At 46.5% G+C, this 24429-nt stretch overlaps 1 protein-coding gene across 1 annotated transcript in view; it reads left to right on the top strand.

The window, feature by feature from the left end:
• Positions 1-15357: 15357 nt before the first annotated feature.
• The window catches only part of LOC309539757 (uncharacterized protein), a 51075-nt gene continuing 42003 nt past the window's right edge, over positions 15358-24429 (top strand). Inside the window, exons 1-2 of the mRNA XM_082236106.1 lie at positions 15358-15948; positions 17950-18299. Of these exons, the coding sequence (XP_082092232.1) occupies positions 18044-18299 (256 nt within the window). The 5' untranslated portion in view covers positions 15358-15948; positions 17950-18043. The remainder of the gene's footprint in view (positions 15949-17949; positions 18300-24429) is intronic.

The raw sequence follows: 24429 nt of genomic DNA, 5'->3' as shown, positions 1-24429 counted from the left end.
CTTTCACATAGAAACATGGCAAATCAAAGGCCTATACTGTCTTGCAGACTTCTACAAAAACAATAAACCCATATCAACACAGGAATTGCAGGATAAATTAGGAGGCATTCAAGTATCCTGGCTAACGCACCATCAACTGCACACATCCCTAAACAACAACAAAGCCTTCTCTTGTCAGCAGAAGGACATGGTAGGTGGGTGGTATCTGCAATATACAAAATACTACTTCACCACCCCGCAATTTTACTTGATACAATTAAAAAACAATGGGAATATGACATAGGTTACGAAAGAAACTCTACCCAATTGACTACAATTTGGTCCAAACCTCCCTTTAAATCCATCTCAGCCAAAAGAAGAGAACTCACTTTGAAACTTATCTATAGATGGCATCTGACCCTGAGGAAATTGGTGTTAATACATCCAGGAACCTTATCAAAATGCTGAAGAGGCTGTACCTCTACAGACACATACCTTCACATGTGGTGGGAATGTTCCCGAATCCAACCCTTTTGGACAGCAGTCCTACAAAAAATATGTAACATAACTAAGGAGGTATTGGGACCCACTCCAGAATTGGCCCTATTTTCCAAATCAACAATGTTCACTTAGACCACAAAGAGCTTATAACCCATCTACTCTCAGCAGCCAGAAACGTCATAGTTAGACACTGGAGAGACTTGTCTTGAGTAAGCATGGACCACTGGTACCAAACTGAAATGACCTTATTAGAAAAATTAACCGACAAACTAAAACTGACATGAAGACAAAAAAAAGAGGACACCTTCACTCTGGTATGGCTCCCTTTTGTTACACACACAGCTCAAACTGGCAACAGTGATAGCAGGGATATACCAACAGCATTCAGATCAATATGGCTAACTTGACCTAATATTTCACACACACCCTTCTGCAACTTTAAACAAATCTCACTACAGTTCATCAGAGGCAATAAAATGCAAATAAACACAGCCTGCCCCCAAACTTCTCTCATCATCAGTGTAAACCAATAAATATACAGAAAGAGAACCTGCTCAATTGACACTGGCATAAAACTCCATAGCTACCATATATGGACCAGCAGCTTTTACAGCCTCAGAGGTTCCAGAATTATTAAAACAGCTGATCAACTCACATGTAACAAAAAACAAACAAACCACTATAACCTTATACAAATGTTTATTATAAGCATACCAGTTTGATAGGCAAATATTAAGAGAGGAGCGGAATAATGAATTAGGGATGTCAATCTTGGCCAAGCAATGAGAACCTGTGCTAAGTTCTACAACATGGGTGTCTTTGGTCCCTAGACTAAGACTCATACAACAAAAAATATTATTTAGAATTTACTGTACTCGACTACGTTTGTTTAGGAAAGGGCTGTCTATGACATCTAACTGCTGGAGATTTAATAGGGGCAATGCTTCAAATTCCTTGACGAGCTGTCTGTAGTAAAATCAGCACAGCATAATTTAATCCCAACTATCAAACGGATGGTATTGGAGATCTCAGATAATGCCTGGAACGCACAAGTCCATTCACCTCTTTTGGTGTGGCGGCATTGCAGGACGGTAGAGGATCCACTGGGGCCCCAACGAGGGAACCATGCATTCGGTGCCCTTCCTGATAGGTGGTGGGGGCTTATCAGGAGCCGGATCCTGGCATGCACCCTGCTTTGGTGAATGAGGATGCAGGCTGGGACTTGGGCTGTGCCAGGGGGCAGTGCCAATGGAGCAGGAAGGCTTCCTTCAGGTCCACCCCCTGGCCATTTAAGCAGCCCACACCTGCCAGAATTGATGCTCTTAGTCATGTCAAGAATTGAGTCCCAAGGGTCCCTTGATGCTTTGCTCATTCATCTGGGGGGAAACGATGTGGGCCAACACAAGGGTATTGATCTAACATGGGTTATAATCGAGGACTTGCAGACATTGCACAACCTGTACCCCTCCATAAGCCTAGGCTAGTCCGAGATGCTGCAGAGACAATGGCAGAACCCAGAGTCAGTGGGCATCAACCGGGCTTGGCAAAAGGTTAATCGCGCAGTGAGGTGCTGCATACTACAGTGGGGTTGTTGAGTGATTTACCACCCCAAGATCACTTTCTCAGATGAGACTCTGTTTAAGCCAGATGGCACGCATCTTTCCTTATCAGGAAACAACATTTGGTTGCCAGATATGATTGAAGGTATTAGGGCATGGATGCAAATGTAAGTGTTTTTTGGCAAGGTGTCTGCTCGATTGGGCATTGGGTCTTCGCCTGCCCCTCCAAAGACTGGTGTATCTCATTAATGGGATATGGGGGGAGTGGTTATATCTGCGTGCCCAGGTGGGGCCAGGACTGAAGGCACTCCTCCAGATGACGGTCCCTGTGGGGGTCACCCTATTTGATGTAACTCTTAGGAACCCCCATCTGGATTGACCTATGCGTCACTTCTGGCGGGTGGGCTGGAAATATTTTGATTGCCCCGTGCCCAAGCCAAACCTCTTTCATCTGTACAGTGGTACCTCGGGTTAAGTACTTACCGTATTTTTTGCACCATAACACTCACTTTTTTTCCTCCTAGAAAGTAAGGGGAAATGTCTGTGCGTGTTATGGAGCGAATGCCTGCAGGTGGCGGGGGGATCTGCTGCAGTCGTGAGCAGAGGATCCATGGTTCCCCTTCCTTCCCTCCTCCATGGTTACAAAGCATGGATCCACATGGATCCTCAGGATTTTTGCATTGGTCTACTCCAAACTCACTGTCAGATCACATGTCTGTGGCCACAGCATGAACCACAAAAATCATACATCCACTGTTTCGTTTAGAATATTTTTTTCCTTGTTTTCCTCCTCTAAAAACTATGTGCGTGTTATGGTCTGGTGCGTGTTATAGAGCGAAAAATACGGTAATTCATTCCGGAGGTCCGTTCTTAACCTGAAACTGTTCTTAACCTGAAGCAGCACTTTAGCTAATGGGGCCTCCTGCTGCTGCTGTGCCGCCGCCGCACGATTTCTGTTCTCATCCTGAAGCAAAGTTCTTAACCCGAGGTACTATTTCTGGGTTAGCGGAGTCTGTAACCTGAAGCGTATGTAACCTGAAGCGTATGTAACCTGACGTACCACTGTATTCAATAAAGTTGTGAGCTGTTTTGATCCAAACCAATTTTACTGGTCTCTTATTTATCTGGGTTGGGGACTGGGGAGCACAACCCCTGGGCCAGCAAGTGGTTGGTCAAGTTTATTGGAGCAGGATAAGTAGGAAAAGGAGAAACCGCTCTTCAAAAGAATGTGTTATAGTTCTAAGCTTCCAGTTTATTGGAGTAGGATAGATTACTGAGGATGATTACTTGAGATTCAGTATTCAAACACAGAATGTGTTAATGAAATCCTCATATGCAGGCTGCAGGCTGCTGTAGAATTAAAGAGACAAGTGCCAATGGAAGAGCTTTTACTTAGGAACTAGGATTCAATATTGTAAATCCGGCACTGCTTGTACCTTACTTGAAGGGGGAGAAGCTACCAGGAAATGGAGGTGACAGACTTGTCACAAATCCTACCTAAAAAAGAAAGAAAATTATTGGAATTTTATTTACAACATAACATAACCCCCCCACCCCCCAATACACAATCCACCCTCACTAAATGTGAACATAACATGCAGTAAGCATAACATACAACAATATAAACAACGAAATAAAAGACTTCCTTTATTCTGTATCTGGCCTCCTTATTTACGGTACTTCTTATAAACTGTTTCCTTTATGAATAATTATTAAGATTTTTCTAATTATAACTTAAATATCCACAAAGTCTCCTGCAGACATTAATCAAAACAAGTCCAGGTATGTATTTTAGGGCACTGTTTGTGAAGTATTCTCTGCATTTTCCCCATGCTTTTTGAAACTCTTTTCTAGTGTGATCTTTAATTTCCTCTGTTAATCTAGCCAGTTCAGTATACAGTTTGTCTTGCCATTCCTTTTTTGTGTCTTTTTTCCAGTTTTTAGCAATTAGGATCCTTGCTGCTCCTGTGGCATAGAGGAATAGTTTCTGATCTTCTCTTGCTGTACCTATGTCCATTATCCCTAGTAGAAAAGCTTCTGTATTTTTCATAAAGTTATACTTAAACATTTTTTTAAGCTCGTCATATCTTGTGTTCCAGAAGTTTTTGTTATGTACTGAAGTTCTCACCCTGGGCCAGCAGGGGGATACTGTAGATAGTTATGCAAATGAAGGATCGAAAGTGACGTTCAGTGATTGGATAGTGTTAGAAAGTTGCTACAGTTATGTTGTTCTGGAGCGCTATTTAAGCAGACTGACTGAGCTCTTCAGTTCAGTTCTGTTCTGGTCTCTGAATAAACAAGAGCTGTTTGAAGAATCACTGTGTCTGATATGTTCGCCCACAACTTAACACTGGCGATGGGGATGGTATCGATGGACATCAGAGCATAGCCAGATGCGGCCACCCTCTGAACTGAGCTGAATCACTGAGCTGAATCACTGAGCGAAATCACTGAACAGAACCAATTCAGAGCTGACTGTTCTGGCTAGAGCACGGTGTTCCATCCATTGCCCTACCTCGCTTGGTTCGACTGCTACCTCCAAGCCAATGAGCTGGCAGAAGTATCAAAGGAACAGAAGCGGGGTCTATTCCTCTGCCTCTGTGGGCCTGAAGTGTTTGAGACGGCCCGAGCATTGGTTGCGCCTGAAGCAGTCCAGGCAACACCATGGGACACGATTCAAGAGAAGCTCTGCAAACACTACGCGCCAAAGCCATCCAAGATCGCTGCCCGCCATGCATTCTACCACCGGAACCAGGCAGAGGGGGAGTCAATTAACAACTACACTGCTGCCCTCCGACAGGCTGCAATGCACTGCGAGTTCCGAGACTTAGACGATGCCCTGATGGATCGAATCGTCTGTGGGGTGCGGGACATCCGTCTGCAACGGCGTCTCCTCGCCAAGCCAGACCTCACGCTGCAGAAAGCCATTGAGGAGGCCGTGGCCTTGGAAGCTGCCGAACGCTCCGCCCAGGAGATGCAAACAGGGGACACAGAAAGGGCTGAACTCCTCAATGCCTTCTTTGCCTCAGTCTTCTCCGATAAAGAAAACAATGCCCGACCTGAAGAATTTGGAGCAAATGATTCAGCAAAGGAAACACAGCCCAGAATAACTAAGGAGATAGTACAAGAATATTTGGCTAGTTTAGATGTATTCAAGTCTCCAGGGCCAGATGAACTGCATCCAAGAGTATTAAAAGAACTGGCAGATGTGATCTCAGAACCACTGGCAGTCATCTTTGAGAATTCCTGGAGAACAGGCGAAGTCCCGGCAGACTGGAGGAGGGCAAATGTTGCCCCTATTTTCAAAAAGGGGAAAAGAGAGGACCCAAATAATTACCGCCCAGTCAGTCTGACATCAATAGCAGGGAAGATTCTGGAGCAGATCATTAAGCAAACAGTCTGTGAGCACCTAGAAAGGAATGCTGTGATCACCAATAGTCAGCATGGATTTCTGAAAAATAAGTCATGTCAGACTAACCTGATCTCGTTTTTTGACAGAATTACAAGCCTGGTAGATGAAGGGAACGCAGTGGATGCAGCCTACCTTGATTTCAGCAAGGCATTTGACAAGGTGCCCCATGATATTCTTGTAAAGAAGCTGGTAAAATGCGGTCTTGACTATGCTACCACTCAGTGGATTTGTAACTGGCTGACTGACCGAACCCAAAGGGTGCTCATCAATGGTTCCTCTTCATCCTGGAGAAGAGTGACTAGTGGGGTGCCACAGGGTTCTGTCTTGGGCCCGGTCTTATTCAACATCTTTATCAACGACTTGGATGATGGACTCAAGGGCATCCTGATCAAATTTGCAGATGATACCAAACTGGGAGGGGTGGCTAACACCCCAGAGGACAGGATCACACTTCAAAACGACCTTGACAGATTAGAGAACTGGGCCAAAACAAACAAGATGAATTTTAACAGGGAGAAATGTAAAGTATTGCACTTGGGCAAAAAAAATGAGAGGCACAAATACAAGATGGGGGACACCTGGCTTGAGAGAAGTACATGTGAAAAGGATCTAGGAGTCTTGGTTGACCACAAACTTGACATGAGCCAACAGTGTGACGCGGCAGCTAAAAAAGCCAATGCAATTCTGGGCTGCATCAATAGGAGTATAGCATCTAGATCAAGGGAAGTAATAGTGCCACTGTATTCTGCTTTGGTCAGACCTCACCTGGAGTACTGTGTCCAGTTCTGGGCACCACAATTCAAGAAGGACACTGACAAACTGGAACGTGTCCAGAAAAGGGCAACCAAAATGGTCAAAGGCCTGGAAACGATGCCTTATGAGGAACGGCTAAGGGAGCTGGGCATGTTTAGCCTGGAGAAGAGGAGGTTAAGGGGTGATATGATAGCCATGTTCAAATATATAAAAGGATGTCACATAGAGGAGGGAGAAAGGTTGTTTTCTGCTGCTCCAGAGAAGTGGACACGGAGCAATGGATCCAAACTACAAGAAAGAAGATTCCACCTAAACATTAGGAAGAACTTCCTGACAGTAAGAGCTGTTCGACAGTGGAATTTGCTGCCAAGGAGTGTGGTGGAGTCTCCTTCTCTGGAGGTCTTTAAGCAGAGGCTTGACAACCATATGTCCGGAGTGCTCTGATGGTGTTTCCTGCTTGGCAGGGGGTTGGACTCGATGGCCCCTGTGGTCTCTTCCAACTCTATGACTCTATGATTCTATGATCCGCAAGGCCAGCAGCCCACGTCTTGCTAGGAAGCCAGTTCCAGTGCATCACGAAGAGGCCAGCAGTGATGAGGCATCCTCCAGTGAAGACGATGACGTGCACCAGACAAAGCGGGAGTGCAGAAAGTTCCAACAGAAGTCCAAGGGCCAATCGGAATGTGCCGGCTGCGGAGGCAACCATTCCTGTGCCAAGTGTTGATTCAGAGATGCCATCTGTCGGAAGTGTTCCAGAAGGGGCCACATCGCTAAGGTCTGCCGATCGGCTCCGTCTGACACCCCCCTTCACCGACTTGCAAGTCCAAGTTTTTACTCCAGTCCGCCAAGGAAAGCTGTTTCACTCTCACCAACTGCCACTGCCCGTCTGGAACCACAATTGGCCAAACCGACTCGCCTACGCGACGCAAGCTGAATGTCATGGTGCTCAATGAAGGAGCTCCATGTGACATGGAGATCGACACCGGGTCTGCCCTGTCCATCGTGTCTTGGAGCACCATCAAAAGACTGGTACCCAGAGTGTCCAAAAGGCAACTCGACTCTCACCGCGTACACCTGAGAGACTACCAGGGAAACGACATTCCTGTGGCAGGTGTTGGCCGGTTCCGGATCGCCTTCAAGGATTTTTTGGGCCCGCTCCAACTGGTGGTGGTCGAAGGTCAGCAGCCAAGCCTCCTACGGCCAGACTGGTTTGATGCCCTCAGCCTGGCAGTCACTGGCATCAACTGCATCTCTAACGCAGAGACTGAGGGTCTGGTCAAAGACTTTGCTGAGGTTTTTGATGGCACTTTGAGGCAATATACAGGTACGCCCATCTCCTTTAGCCTTGATCCACAAGTCGCCCCCATCAAGCTAAAGCCACGCTGGGTTCCCTTTGCTCTCAAGGCTAAGGTGGATGAACAACTGGACAAGCTGATCGCCCAAGGAGTTTTGGAGCCGGTTGACCACGCCAAGTGGAAAACCCCCATTGTCACGCCTGTCAAGCCAGACGGGTCGGTGAGAATCTGCACTGACTACAAGTGCACGATCAACAAGGCACTTCAGCAGCACGCTTATCCGGTTCCTGTTGTCCAACACCTGCTGCATTCCCTGGGTGAGGGTAAGGTCTTCACTAAGCTGGACCTTGCCCAAGCCTATCAACAACTGCCCGTCGATGATGCCACTGCTGAAGCCCAGAAGATCGTCACCCACCGAGGGGCATTCCGTTGCCACCGGTTGCAGTTCGGGGGGAGTGTGGCTCCTGGCATCTTCCAAAGCCTTATGGAGCGTCTCCTGCAAGGGCTTCCGGGCGTGGTACCATATTTTGATGACGTCTTGGTGTCCGCAGACTCACACCAGCAGCTGTTCAAGCACCTCCGCGCCGTGCTGACCAGGTTCCAGGACCTTTATGGTAGTGGTGGACACCTATTCCAAATGGCTGGAGGTGGCCCTGATGCCCTCCACCACTACTGAGGCGTCATCCGGGTGCCGCGAGGCCTCTTTGCGACGCATGGGTGTCCTGATGTCCTTGTCTCCAACAACGGACCACAGTTCAGGTCAGGCACTTTTTTTAAAAAAAATAAATTTTTATTGAGTTTTACACAATTTAAAGACATACAACAAAGACAAGCAAAAAAACACAGACACCAACATGTATAATTTCAAATCCTTAATTTCTTAACCCTTTTGTGGACTTCCCCCTCCCATTCCTGTATCCCTATTCCAATATCTAATTCAGCAAGTTCTTATTGTATTAGCTTATATGCTTAACTTTCAAAAATATATAAACTTAGTTTTTAAACTTATATGTTTATCCTATATGATTAATTTCAACACCCATCAGTACATCCTTTTCTAAGGTCAATCTAAGATCCCTTCCCACAATTTCCCAACTTTCATAAAAATACCAAATAAGAAAACCCTTAAATTCTAATTATACCCCTTTTACAATCCCAGCTTTCCTCCCCCCATTCCCGGTTTGATCCCCAAAGAATGTCTATTATCATATCAGTTCTCAGCCCGGGTCCCTCACATCCGAGGCTCTTAATTCTCTCTTGGACCCTCTCAGCCGGTTTTGTTGACAGTCTTTTATCTTAAACTTCATGTCTCGTAGAATCTCTGTCTCAGTAGGATCTGCATTTCTTCCCGCCAAACCTCCAACCTCGAAAGCGAAGCCCAGGTGATGTTTCATATTCCTTTTAGGTCCAAAAGTCCCAAATAGTCCAAAGGCTCCATCTTTCACCTTGTCCAAATTTATAATCCCAAGGTCTTCCAAACTTCCCATGAAAAAGTCTCTGCGATCCTCCTTCTCAATTGCCAACCAGATTTCAGTCATCCAATACTTATTTCGCTTATAGTACATTTTTAAAGGCTTCTGGTTATTCTCTTTCTCCATCGATTTTCCAACACCTCCTTCTTCCTCCTCTGAAACAATAACATTATCTTCTTGTTCGATTGCCCGAGTATTTTGGAACAGTTCCTTTGTATGGTCAGCAAGTTTATCTGCTTTAAGACTCAAGGTCATAACATCTGTTGCAAAGGCTTTTTGTTGATCTTGTAAATTTCCCACGAGAAAAAGCATTCTCTCAAGCTCTTTATATATTTTTCCATCTGCTGCCATTGTAATGTCTCTAATTCCCCTCTAGAGGGATTTAGTTACTTTGTATTTTCCTCCAACGGTCAGATTACTTTGTTTAATTTTGTTTTGTTTTTTAAAGATTTTTATTAGGTTTTCACATTTTATATAGACAACAACAAAACACAAAAACAAACACAAAAAACAACAAACATGTATAATTTCCGAAAAACTTATTTTCTAACCCTGGTCCTTGACTTCCCCCCACCCCCTCCCTTGCATCCCTATTCCCAAATTTATGTCAGCAAATTGGCATTTCTCCTCTTATCCATCTTAATATTAGTCCTTTTATAGAGAAAAGCAAAAATAATTTTTTTCTAAGTTGGACCCCAGTTCCCTTCCATCGATTTCCCATTTTGTCTTGAATGATAATCTTATTGACTAAACCCCCTGGTCTTGAGTGTTGTTAAAATTAGATCCTTCCCTCCCTCCCATCCCCGAATTGCGTCCCTTCCCGAAACATGTCCAAAGTAACAGTTCTTAGCCTGGGTTCCTCACGTCCGAGGCTCTCAAGTCTCTTTCAGTCCCTCTCCGCCGGTCTTGTTGGTAGTCCTTTATGTCGGTCATGGAATCTCGAAAGAGTTCTTTCACAATCAGTCCATAGTCTCTTCCCATATTTAAAAACAGCTGCTGAAGAATTTCCACAAGGCATGAATCTTGAAAGTAATCAAAGTCAGAGTCTATGTGGAGGCCCCAATTATATTTCTTTATTCCAAAGTCCTGAATTTCATAAACTCCCAGGGCCTCCACTTTCATCTTCTGCGTCTTTCGTAGACTTGTAGTAGATTTAATCCAATAGTCTCCTTGCTTATATTCCCCAGGTATCAGCTTCTGGTTAGTATTTTCCCACTTCACTTTTTCTCTTTCTTGTTTTGTCTTCTCCTCTTCTTTAGTTATCATTTCGGGTTCAGCTGTGGATTCTTTCTCATTCAGGTCCTCATTACATTCAGCAGAACTGCTTGTTTCCGAAGTCAAGGTCATCAATTGTTTGCTCATAGCCGTAGTCTGCTCTTGTAAGATTCCCACCAAATAGAACATCCTTTCGATTTCTCCCAGTATCTTTCCATCCACAGCCATTGTAATTCCACAGAATTCCCCCTAGAGGGAATCTGGTTACTTAGTGTTCTTTTCTCCAACAATCCTCTATCTTGTTATTGTTTCTTTATTTCCAACAATTTTAGTTCAATTGTAACTCCTTTTGATCCAGAGGAATCTTAAGTTGCAATTTTTCACTATTAACAGTCCGTTTGACAGCTTTGACAGCTGTCAAACTCTGCACCTCTTACACAAGCTCCAAAACAGGACGCTCCCAGGCCCGGGAGGGAGGGTTGTTTACAGCAAAACAAACAACTTCCAACACTCCACTCTCCTGCTCAAAATTACTTTTCCAAATCTTGGAAGTTACTGTCTTTTTAAACTCACCCTTTACAGGGTAGGCGCTCCAGCTTAGTTCTTATATCGTTGCTCTAGATCGTCTGCAAGGGGTGTGTGTGCGGACTTCCTTTTAGCACACCCCCCGATCGTCTCAAATTCAGAAGGTGAAATTCTTAAAGTCCAATTCCAATTTACTCACGGGTTCTTCTTTTCAGTCCGAATTTCAAGGAAGGAAGTCAGCGCTCTCCAGTCATGGCTCGCGGCTTCACTCAGCGGCGGTAGCGATCGACTCTCAGCACTGCGCCGTCCCCCGTATCCCCTCCGCAGCCTTTAAAAAGGCTCTTCGCGAATCAGGGGGGGCGCTTAAGGCACCCACCGAGTCTTCAGTCCGCAGGCTTTCGCGCCTGCGGTTTTTAAGGGTCCCCGTGTCGCCGGCACAGCAAAGACCCATCCACCGCTGAGCCGATTCCCTCCGGAGCTCGGAGGGAATCCGCCATTTCCAGATCGCGCCAACCCCGGAAGTCACTTTGTTTAATTTTGTTCCTTCTTTATTTCCAATAACCCAGAGCCAAATTCGATACAAATAACCAGCCAAAATATCGATGAGCAACTTTTCCTTATTTGACAGCTCCTTTGACAGCTGTCAAATTTCTTATGTCTCCAGAACCAGCTCTTTCATGGGTCCCTCCCGGGTTGCAGGGGGGGGGGGAGATTACCAGTCCGTTTCTCTTCTTTTTCTTTAAAAAAGAAGGGTTGTTCTTAATTCTTTCAAAATCATGGAATTGATAACATTAATTTCACAAGGAAACAGACAGTTCTTTCGACCTTAGTTGTTGAATTCTTGCTTCAAATTATCTACATGAATGGGGGGACAGACTTCCTTTTAGCACTCCCCCGATCGTACCGAATTACAAAAAATGAAGGAAGTTTTAAGTCCGAATTTCTTATTACTCACGGGTTGTTGTTTTGCAATTCCAAATTCAAGGAAAAAAGTCAGCGCTCTCCGGCTATGGCTTGCGGCTTCACTCCGTAGAAGTAGCGATCCGCTCCAGCACCGCGCCGCTCACCTTCCCCTGCTCTAAAGCCTTGGGGGGGGGGCGCAAGTGGTGCCCACTGAGCCACCACGTCCACAGGCTTCAGCGCCTGTGGTTTTTAAGGGTCCCCGCGTCGCCGTTGCGACGGGACCCGTCTCCCACGGAGCCGATTCTCTCCGGAGCTCGGAGAGAATCCGCCATTTGCCGTTGGCGCTAACCCGGAAGTCCCCAGGTCAAGCACTTTGGAGCGGTATCTTTTGGGACTGGGCATCCGCCATGACCTAACGGCACCATTTCACCCATCCAGCAACGCGCAAGCAGAGAGAAAGGTGCACTCGGCAAAAGAGGCACTGGCGTGCCTGGACAGGAGAGACTGGCATGAGCGGGTTGCTGAATACTTGTTCGTACAACACATCACCCCTCATGCGGCCACAGGACGGAGTCCTGCCGAACTGCTTATGGGCCGCCGCCTCAGGTCCCCGCTCGACTGGCTGCACCCAGACTTTGCCATGGCCAAACCCCAGGCTGTGCCAACGTGCCACGGTCATTTGTTCCAGGAAACCAGGTCTTTGCCCGGAACTTTGTGGGGGACATTCCTTGGGTGCCAGCCACAGTAGTGGGAGTCACTGGACTTCACTCGTACCAGGTGGCACTCGAAGACGGACGCTTGTGGCGCCGGCACATAGACCAGCTTAGGCGCAGAGTTGGGGACTTGGACACTACTGTGATGCCCCCAACTGCGCTCGTAGCTCCGGAGCAGACACTTACAGATGGTGAGGCTCCACTACACCTCTCTCGCAAACTGCCGGCGTGGAGCTGAACCAAGCCACTTCAGAGGGTCTACCAGACTTACCACAGACTCAGACCACTGCCCATCCCTGACATTCCGCCAACTCCACTTGCGGAGCTTCCACCACAGCCTCAGCAAGAATTGGGTGGCCCCCCGGACTTGGCTACCAGTCCTCGGTGGTCTGGCAGAGTTTCCAAGCACCCAACTTATTTAAAGGACTATGTTGTTGGACATGTATCACTGTAGGTCTAAGTATGTGAAATGTAACCGATATGCTTTTGTGCCTAATTGAACCATTACGTGTAGTGCTGTATATAAGGAAACCATTACGATTGTAACTAACGCCTTATCTCAGTGGGGAGGGGTGTTATGTACTGAAGTTCTCACCCTGGGCCAGCAGGGGATACTGTAGATAGTTATGCAAATGAATGATCGAAAGTGACGTTCAGTGACTGGATAGTTTGTATGCAAATGAAGGATCGAAAGTGACATTCAGTGATTGGATAGTTTTAGAAAGTTGCTACAGTTACATTGTTATAAGCAGGCTGACTGAGCTCTTCAGTTCAGTTCTGTTCTGGCCTCTGAATAAACAAGAGCTGTTTGAAGAATTGCTGTGTCGTTTGGTATGTTCGCCCACAACTTGACACTTTTGATTTTTTCACAGGTCCACTAAACATGTATGTGTCCCCTCTGTTTTACCACACCTCCAGCACAGATTTGTTTTTGTCTTATACATTTTAGCTATTTTGGTAGGTGTTAAGTACCATCTATAAAGCATCTTGATTAGGTTTCCCCTCAATACTTCACAGGTTGTAAATTTCCAGTTCTTTCTCCATAGTTCTTCCCATGCTGTTAAGTTAATGGTTTTCCCAATATCTAAAGCGCACTTGATCATTACCTCCTTGACCTGTTCGTCTTTGACCTCCAACTTCAATAATGTATCATACATTTTTGATATTACCTTGGTTTTTTTTATATAATAACACTTTTTCTAATAATGAAGCTTCGTTTGAGAAACCATTTTTCTTATCTGTCCTGAACACTTCATGGAATTGATGGTATTGGATCCAACCCGTAAGGTATTGTTTAATTTCCTCATAATCTTTAATTACCAATTTATTGTCTTTTTCTGAATCAGATTTTTATATGTGGCCCATTCTAATTCCTTATCTTTCTTTTTAATTGTAATTGCTTCTACCTTTAATCCTTAGTCAATAACTGGTGTTATGTTACACAATATGTTATTCTGAAATATGAATCCTAATACAGGTGTGACTCCATACATTATGTCACTAAGCACTCTGTCTTTTTCACAATGCTTGGTTTCTTCATGCAGATGAAGAAACCATAAAACCTGTAGGTCATGCGTCAGCTCAGACTTCATGGCCTCTGTGGCAACCATGAGACCATCTCAGTAAATTAAAGGCCCAATATGAGATAGAACATACCCTAGTTCAGGTCTCTCCAAGGGAGTGGGAAGATAGAAATTCATAGGTAAGGAGGTTTGTGCTGAGCCCATTGTCTGAGATGGATAATTTGAAAGTTGAAGTGATGATGCAGTGCCCCTCTATAAGGCTGGGGGATCCATTAAGGTGGTCCTTTCCCAGAGACTTATGGTATCTGGTGGATTCCTGAATACTCTCAGGAATTTTCAAGTTGGCATGCTCACCACTTCTGTCGAAGTCTCGCTATAGAATCGTGAAATAAGGTAGGCACTTGACAGGTTGGCTCTCAAGTGTCATCCTCAACACTCTCAAGTGCCTTCCTCAACAATGAAGCAAACAGGGCTCCCTCATATTCTCAGGAGTGTCAGGCGATGAACTAAGCTGGGCATGTTTAGCCTGGAGAAGAGGAGGTTAAGGGGTGATATGATAGCCATGTTCAAATATATAAAAGAATGTCACATAGAGGAGGGAGAAAGGTAGTTTTCTGCTGCTCCGGAGAAGCGGACACGGAGCAATGGATCCAAACTACAAGAAAGAAGATTCCACCTAAACATTAGGAAGAACTTCCTGACAGTAAGAGCTGTTCGACAGTGGAATTTGCTGCCAAGGAGTGTGGTGGAGTCTCCTACTTTGGAGGTCTTTAAGCAGAGGCTTGACAACCATATGTCAGGAGTGCTCTGATGGTGTTTCCTGCTTGGCAGGGGGTTGGACTCGATGGCCCTTGTGGTCTCTTCCAACTCTATGATTCTATGATAAGTTGCTATGATTCTATGAACTAGAACAGTGCCTGGAGGGGACTCAACAGCTTGCAAGGCAACATTTCTCTCTGGAAAGCCTGTGGTTTTTATCTGCCTTTTAGTAGGTTTTAAGCGATTTTAATGAGTTTTAATTGGTTTTAACTCTTCTTCAAGTGATTCATGAAGTGACTAGGGAAGATTGTTCCAGTTCTATTTGCCTTTTACATCCCATGGATATTTGTTTTTAATGTGTTTGTGACTGAATCGCAGACAAAGTACTGCATGACACAGCATTTTTGTGGATAAGGAAGGTGAGATGCTTTATTAATGCTCAGAAATCTTGAAAAGCTGGTGATAAAGGATTGTAAGGGGGGAGTGAATAATAATAATCATTAGAAGATAGGTAGCCGTGTTGGTCTGCCATAGTCAAAATAAAAAAATTCCTTCCAGTAGCACTTAGTTGGTCTTTAAGGTGCTACTGGAAGGTTTTTTTATAATAATCATTAGAAGATTGCAAAAGAGAAAGTTAGAATAAACTAATCATGTCAAACAAATTAAACAAGGCAAGCTATCACATTATTTCTCCCCTGATTTAATTTCAGTGATCAAACAGATGGTATTGGAGATCTCAGAAAATGCCGGGAGCACAAGTAACTGGTCAGCTTTATTGGAGTAGACTTGATTTCTGCGGATGATTATTTGAGATTTGGTATTCAAACCCAGTAGTGTTAATGAAATCCTCATTTGCTGTAGAATTAAAGAGTCAAGTGCCAATGAAAGAGCTTTTACTTATGCACTAGGATTCAATATTGCAACAGAACATGTTGTCAAGGTTGTGTCTTACACAACATACATGTTGTACCTGACTGGAAGGGAGTGACTGCCATGAAAGGGAGAGAACACACTTGCCACAATTCCTTCCTTTACTCTGTGACCCAATATGTTATTGTGCCATAGGAATACAATTGTAGGTGTGACTCCCTATTTCATGTTTGATTACAAATGGCCACAACCTCCAAGCAGCCAGCTCCCTAAGCCTTCCCTCATTTTCACAATGCTTCATCTCTTCATACAAATGGCACCACCCATCACAGTCTCTTCAAGCCACTACAGAAACGGACGTGCCTCATTACACCTGGAAATTAGCTTATGAAAAAGTGCACCTGACAGGACTTCTGGTGCTTCTACAGAATGGTGACTGAAGCCAAGGCAATTTAGACTTACCAGGAATGTAAGTAAAAAAAAAAAGTTCATAGATTCATAGAAATGTAGAGTTGGAAGGGGCTCCAAGAATAATCTAGTCAATGCCCTGCAATGCAGGAATCTCAACCAACCAGTCTCTTCTTACCTTAGCAAATGAGCGATTAGCTGTGTTAATTCTCAGTTCCAGTAAGGTTAAATTTGGTTTTTCAGAGCTGCGCCAAGAGAGGAGCTTGAGCTCTTATGGTTTTTGAATTTTATAACACTGAGAAGCAGAAATTTACATAATAACACAGAGTCTTCTTCAGTAAAAGAATAAAAGCTTTACTGAGTTAAAATAAACTTATTTGCAAATAACACCATAATGAATAGAAGATTAAACTAGCTTCAGAGCATACACAGAGTTTCCATTGAGCACAGGCTTGGCAGAGCACAGGATCCACCATACACACTGACACTCTCTCTCTCTCTCTCTCTCTCTCTCTCTCTCTCTCTCTCTCTCACACACACACACAGACACTGAGTCTGCCTGCAAGCAGATACAAAATTTATACAGAGAATGAGTCATCCTCAAGATATGTCACAGTGATTCAGCATGCTAAATGATTCTGCAGCTTTTCAGCATTTCACAACATTTCTAGACTCCTTATCTTCTTCCTTTATGGCTTCTCCTCTCAAATACCTTTGTCACATGACACAGCCTTCCCCCTTCACCAATTTTATCATACTATTTAGTTGTAAGATGTAGTGAAAATAGAGTAGAATCAGAAATATGCAATTCAGCTACAGTGGTACCTCTGGATGCGAACGGGGATTCGTTCTGGAGTCCCGTTTGCATCCTGAGCAGAACACAACCCGCGTCTCCTCAGGCTGTGATCCACCGCTTCTGCGCATGCTTGTGACGTCATTTTGAGCGTCTGCGCATGCGCGAGTGGTGAAACCCGGAAGTAACCCATTCCGTTACTTCCAGGTCACTGCAGAACACAATCTGAAAATGCTCAACCTGAAGCTACTTTACCCCAAGGTATGACTGCATGTGACGCTAACAGGTTTTCAGGTGATTTAGTAATTTGTAGATAAATATACGGTGAATGAGTATTATGGCATGGTCCCCCATTACCCATGTGAAAAGAAGTTCTAGAGGCAGTGATATTAGGTAGGGTTTGGTTTCAAGAGGTAGAATCCAACAGCATTGGCTCTCACCTAGCAATCCCACATCACATCCCCAGAAAGAGGCACTTTGCAGTGTATCCCAAAATGCTTCCAAACTTCAGCTCCCCATTCTCCCCACCCTCCTTGTTGGGTGTTGTGTTTGCGCTGCAGAGGTTCAGTCAAGCGGTTAGGCTCAGTATAGGAAACAACTGTGTAGCAGAGAGAGCTTTTACTTCGGGGGCAAAAAGACACACACTATATACACACATTATTTGCAGTTGTTACAAGAAGTCTTCACTCTCTGAAGACAAGAGAGCGTTTTGGCTTATAAAGTACAGTGGTACCTCAGGTTAAGAACTTATTTGTTCTGGAGGTCCGTTCTTAACCTGAAACTGTTCTTAACCTGAAGCAGCACTTTAGCTAATGGGGCCTCTTGCTTCTGCTGCGCCACCGTGGTGCGATTTCTGTTCTCATCCTGAAGTAAAGTTCTTAACCCGAGGTACTATTTCTGGGTTAGCGGAGTCTGTAACCTGAAGCGTCTGTAACCCGAAGTACCACTGTACTTGCTGAGGCAAACTCCACACAGCAAGTGCAAATTCCAGTGGCTAACAAAGTCCTGCAAGTGCCAGAGCTCTCAGTCTAGAAGCCCTTAACACTTCAGCTGTGAAATGAAACCAGCCTGCTTTCCAAACAAATAAATGATGATCATACATTACTAATTTTGTACATCCCCACGATGAATGTTGGAAAAACAATATGTCTACTTGGCTAGTTACTGTGGGAAAAACTAAGAAAATATTAAATAGCATGTGATTTCATGTAACTATGAATGCTCTGGGGTGACAGTTCAAACTGATGTACTGCATTTTCTGTTTTCCAGGTAAACAGTGGGGGGAAAGCATCAAAACTGAGGAAAAACTCACTTGATTCATTGGTTTCATTGGCATACGCTTCGTGCTTCAGATCAGGAAACCATGAGCTGGATTAGTTTTACTTATTTGGAAGAATACCTGAGCTTTGTGGTTCACCCTCTGTGGTTATTCCTGCTTCCGATTTTGATTTATTCATATTGGTTATATTTTTATTTTGTTGGCTGTGTTATCTCATTTTCCTTCAATGCTTACAAGAAGATGAATAACCACCAAGGAAATGATTTTTATAGCAAATTTTGGGACAAGCCAAGGCATGCTTTGGCTCGATTTCTAGAGCTAGTTGGAAAGATATGGCATGGTGAGTACATGTTCCTTTCATACCAATAATTCCAATTAATGAGCCAGTATAATTTCATATGACTGATGTAGTGGTTGGGAGTTACTCGTGCGTAATCCTGCTCCGTTTGAGCATTAGATTGCCTGGTTAAACCCTCCGGACTGCACAGCCCATCTCAGCGTGGCTGCCCTTAGTCACTCGTAGAATCTGTCTGTGGGCGTTTCTTAAAGCGCTGCCAACATAAGAGTTGTTTGACGCCTAAGCGTCTCCGCCTCTCACTGCGCGGGAGTCTCCTGCGCAGGGTGGGCGTGGGCAGCGGGGTGCTTGGGCTCTCCTCACTAACTTCCAGCGAAGAGTCCTGGAGCCCCTGCACCTCCCTGTCCCGTTGCTCTCCTGGATCCCTGGTGTTACACTCATTCTCTTCCCCTCTTTCCCAGCTGAGTCTCCCCCTAGCGCTGGGACCTTCTCCTGCAGAATCAGAGACCCTCTCCTTTTCCCGTGCCTCTGATGGCAGTTCCCTGACATCCACCTCCCTCCCAGGGCCCCCTTCACTCCCCCTCCTACCTGTGGGCTCTATTGTAGCCTCTGCTCTGGTCGGTGAGCCAAGAAAACCCCGGAATGAGCTGTCCTCCTCATCTGTGGGTGCGAAAACCTCTTCCCACCTGCTAAGGTTCCCACCCAAGGAATGACCCTCCCCATCCGATTCTTCTTCGGATTCTGAAAACCCTTCGAAACTCTCTTCCTCCTCTGTGTACCGAATTGTTCCTCCCAGAATCGCTCTAAGGGCTGGGGCTTATCTGGGAACCGTCGGTGGAACACTTCCACCATATGCTCGTCGCCAACTGCCTCTGCGGGCACCCACGTGTTTTCCGACCAGGGCTCTCCTTCCCACGCCACCAAGTACTCCACTTGTCGACCTCGCCACCTTGAATCAACTATCTCTGCGGCCGAACTTTGGTGTTCCCTTTCTTCTACCTGTGGTGGTGGCGTGACTTCTACCTCCCGCCCCTCGAATTCCCGCCCCTCTCTGTGTGGCTCACCAGCCACACAGAGTAAGGACCTGTGGAACACGGGATGTATTTTCATGTTGTCGGGCAACCTGAGCTTGAACGCCACGGGGTTTATCTGTTGTATGACTTCAAATGGCCCCAGTCGTCTGGGCTGCAACTTCTTGCACCCTCCCTTAAAGGGTAACCCTTGAGTGGACAGCCACACGCGATACCCCACCCTTATGGTTTCCCCTTCCCTTCGGTGTTTATCTGCTTGCTTCTTGTAATTGGCTTTGGCCCTTTCTAGGTTCATCTTGAGCTGTTGATGTAACGCTTCCATTTCTTCCACAAACTGCTCAGCTGCGGGCACACTCCAGCTCTGTTCCTCATTACCCGGGAATGCCCTGGGACGACACCCATAATTGGCCAAAAATGGACTCATTCCTGTGGATACATGTTCAGCGTTATTGTACGCAAATTCTGCTAACGCTAGTTTCTCTATCCAATCATTCTGCCTCTCGCTCACGTAGCAGCGTAAGTATTGCTGGAGTACGCTGTTTGCCCTTTCCGCTTGCCCATTGGTTTCTGGGTGTCTTGCGGTCGAGAAGCTGACCTCGACTTGCAGTAGGCTCATGAGCTTCCTCCAGAACCGGGAAGTAAATTGTTTTCCGCGGTCTGAGAGAACCCTCAAGGGGGCGCCATGCAGCCTGAAAATGTGTTCTACAAACAACCGCGACGTTTCTTCCGCCATCACCGCATGTGAGCAGGCGATGAAATGGCACATTTTGGTTAGCAAGTCGACTACTACCATCACTGCTGTTTTCCCCCTCGATTTGGGCAAATCCGTCATGAAATCAATTGACACCACCTCCCAGGGTTTGTTGGGTGTGGGTAAGGGTTCCAGCAAACCCGCTGGTACAGTGCGTTCCCCTTTGGCCTTCTGCCAGCGATCACACCCTCTTACATATTTGTGTACATCTTCCCTCACCTGTGGCCACCAAAATTGTCGAGTCACCAGCATCATGGTTTTGTGTTGCCCAAAGTGCCCCGCTGTGGGGGTGTCATGTAGTTGCTTGAGTACCCTTCTTCTTAGAGCCTCCCCTGGTACGTACATCGCCCCCCTGTAGTACAACACCCCTTCCTTCTCTTCAAACCCCTCTGGTGCTCCCCTCCCCTCTTGGAGTTCCCTGATTTTTGTTCGTGCGAATTCATCGTCCCTAGTGAGTCCTGCCAGTTCTCTCGTGCCCACTAGAGTACCCCCCCACACCCATCGGTCCTCAGGTATGACGTGGTGGGTCTTTGGCGGCCCCTCTCCTTCGAAGTACTCTGGTTTCCGCGAAAGAGCGTCTGCTCTCACGTTTTGCTCGCCTGGCACATACTGGATTTCGAAGGAAAACTTGGAAAACTCCTGCGCCCAGCGAATCTGTCTCTGGTTGAGCACCTGCGCTGTCCGCCAATAATCCAAGTTCTTGTGATCTGTGCAGACCTGGATCTTGTGCTGCGCCCCTATCAGCAAATGGCGCCACCGACGAAAGGCGGCATAAATTGCTAGCAGTTCTCGGTCATACACGGTGTAGTTTTGTTCCGACTTGCTCAGCTTCCTCGAGAAAAAGGCGCACGGTTTCCATTCTTGCTTGTTCAGTCCTGGCTGCAACAGAACCGCCCCGATGGCTCTGTCTGACGCGTCCGTCTCCAACCTCAGTGGTTTCTCCAAATCCACATGTAGTAATTGTTCTTCCGACGCGAACGCCTTCTTCAATCTTTCAAAGGATTGCTGGGCTTCCTCCGTCCACACAAACTTTCTTTTACTACTGAGACAGTCCGTGATTGGCGCTGTCAAGTGTGCAAAGTTCTTGATGAACTTCCTGTAGAAATTGCCAAATCCTAGGAACCTCTGCACATCCTTTCGTGTCTTTGGGGTTTTCCACTCCAATACTGCTTGCACCTTGCTTGGGTCCATCGCTAAGCCTTTGTCAGATAACTTGCACCCCAGGAACTCCACCTCTCGGGCATGAAACTGACATTTCTCTAGCTTGACTCACAACTGGTATTTCTGCAAGCGTTGTAGCACTTCCCTGACATCTCTCACATGTTGCTCCTCATTTTCTGAATATATCAAGACGTCGTCCAGGAATGCTACACAGTTCTTGTAAAGCAGAGACCCCAACACGTGGTGCATGAACGCTTGAAAACAGGCGGAGCCTGACTGTAATCCGAAAGGCATAACGAGATATTCAAAGGCCCCCAGGGGTGTGAACATGGTGGTCTTCCACTCATCTCCCTCTCTCATTTGGATTAAGTTGTAAGCCCCCCTAAGGTCTAGCTTGGTGAAAATCTTTCCCTTCCTCACTCTCGTCAGAATGTCGTCAATTCTGGGCATAGGGAAAGTCACAGGTTCTGACACCAAATTTACCCCCCTGAAGTCCACGACCAGCCTCAGTTTATCAGTGTCCTTTTTGTCCACAAAAAATACTGGACTGCCCCCCACTGCCTTTGACTCTCTTATAACCCTCTCTTTAGGTTCTTGTCGATAAAGTCCCGTAACTCCTTCATCTCCCTGTCTGACATGGCATAAAGCTTACCCACCGGCAGCTGCGCCCCAGGGAGCAAATTGATCTGGCAATCGAACGGCCTGTGGGGTGGCAGTCTATCTGCCTCCTTTTCACTAAAAACCTCCTTCAGATCAGCATATTGTGGTGGCACCTTCCCTTTACCCTCCACTGCAGTGCTTGCCACTCTGGCAACGCTCATCCTTGGCATTTCCCCGCCTAGGCAGTGCTGCAGGCAGTAGTCAGACCCAAAGCTGACGGTCCTCTGATGCCACGCCACCACTGGATCATGTTGCGCTAGCCAGCTCATCCCTAATATTATTGGGGGACCCGCTAATGAGGCAACGTGGAAGGCGATTGTCTCTGAGTGCCTAGACACTCTCATTCTCATCAGTGGGGTCTGGTGGGTAACTTCCCCCCCAATCAGTTCCCTCCCATCAATGGTGGTGACTTGCAGAGGTGCATCCAAAGGTAGCAGGTGAAGCTGATGCTCTAAGGCAAAGTCCCTGCTAAAAAAGTTGCATGAGCTTCCTGAGTCCAGCATACCCTGAACCTTCACTGGGTGCCCATTTGGGAGTTCAAGCACCACCTCAATGGCAATTGCTGCTCTTGGAGAATCTGGTTTGGGCACATTCATTGGTTGTTGGCTCGGCTGCTGTGCCCGCTGATTGGCAGCCAAGCGTTTCCGTTTCCCTGCTCTGGAGTCTGGGGTTCCTCCTCCTCGCCCCCCACGGCCCCCACCATTCCTTGCCAGGCCTTTCTTTGTGGGCAGACTCTGGCAAAATGTCCTGGCCGTTGGCAAAGGAAACATTTCTTGGTCGTTTTTACATCCTTTCCCTCCTTTTTGCGACTCTCGCTGGGGTTTGAAACTTCCTGGGCGCGCGCACCGCCTATTTCCATTGGCTCCGCCGGCAGGGAAGGCTGCCTAGGTATTCTAGGAATGTGGTAGTCATGACAACGCTGCTCTCTCCCTTCCCGCCTCTCTTGAGCCCGCGCTTCCTGTCTTACGCCAATCGCAAAGGCTGCCTTGGTCAGCTGATCCATAGACTGTGGGCGGGGTGCGCGCGAAAGCTCATCCTTGACCGTTGGTGACAACCCCTTCTCAAATAGCATTTGTATGGGTTCTGAGTCCAGCTGCCACCCCAGGCGATGAACGATCATGGCAAAACGTGACCAATAGTCTCTAACTGACCCTTCTCCCTGCTTACAGCTCAGCAGTTCCCGTTTGGTCACACTCTGTTGCACATCGCTACTGAACATAGCGTCCATCGCCTGAAAGAATTTCGATAGATCCTCCATGGCGTCATTCTGCGTCGCCATAAGCGGTCGAATCCACTCTCTCGCCCCGTCCTGCAAGTGCCCCACAATATAAGCAACTTTGGCTGCGTCATTTTCAAAATCGTTTTGCTGCAGCTTCAAGGCATATTCTATTTCTGTTCTAAACACCCCATACTCTTGAGGCTTTCCCCCAAACTTGTGCACCAGTCCCGGTACCTTCCTTGCTATGGGGGTGGGTTTCCCCTGAGCATCCAGCGACCGCCGTTCGTCCAGCCTCGCCGTCAGGATGGCTATGTGCTCTTCCAAGTCGCGGTTTCGCTCCTCCAGTGATTGGCCTCCAGCCGCCCCTCCCGTGGCTCTGACTTCTCTGGTCTTACTCATGATGCCGCCTTCTGCTTGTCGCGCACGAGCAACCTTCAGGGACAGACAGATTGCTGTAGTGGTTGGGAGTTACTCGTGCGTAATCCTGCCCCGTTTGAGCATCGGATTGCCTGGTTAAACCCTCCGGACTGCACAGCCCATCTCAGCGTGGCTGCCCTTAGTCACTCGTAGAATCTGTCTGTGGGCGTTTCTTAAAGCGCTGCCAACATAAGAGTTGTTTGACGCCTAAGCGTCTCCGCCTCTCACTGCGCGGGAGTCTCCTGCGCAGGGTGGGCGTGGGCAGCGGGGTGCTTGGGCTCTCCTCACTAACTTCCAACGAAGAGTCCTGGAGCCCCTGCACCTCCCTGTCCCGTTGCTCTCCTGGATCCCTGGTGTTACACTCATTCTCTTCCCCTCTTTCCCAGCTGAGTCTCCCCCTAGCGCTGGGACCTTCTCCTGCAGAATCAGAGACCCTCTCCTTCTCCCGTGCCTCTGATGTTAGTTCCCTGACATCCGAGCATCAGAATTTCAGGTTTGAAGCACTGGAACAATAGTTGCCACAGGGCATTAGGGCTGGACCTCTAAACCCACCTCAGGGTCACAACAGCTACAATTTCTGGTTGGCTCCATAAGTCTTAAAACACAGCCATGGGTATTTATATATGTAATAAACAATGATAAAAGAAAAAAACTTTTTATGAGGTATGAAATCAAGAAGGCTCAGTTGGTGGCTGCATAAACACCATACATTTAATCACATTTAAAGCATGCCTCCTCTCCAAAAGAAACTGGAGAATGTTGTTTACACCTCACAGAGACACAATTAGCAAAGCCTTTCAAAAATAGTTTCATGGATTGTGGAAAGGGAGAGGGATTGGCTTTAAGTGTGCAGTGGGTACACAGCCAATGTGATTAATATAACATTGTATAGTGGGACTTTGTGGGTGCGATTTTCCTGAGCATGATAAACCACAA

This window comes from Podarcis vaucheri, assembly GCF_965113315.1.
Source record: "Podarcis vaucheri genome assembly, chromosome: 8".
NCBI lineage: Eukaryota > Metazoa > Chordata > Lepidosauria > Squamata > Lacertidae > Podarcis > Podarcis vaucheri.
The sequence above is the reverse complement of the archived record's forward strand: the minus strand, read 5'-3'. Positions and strand labels throughout refer to the sequence as shown.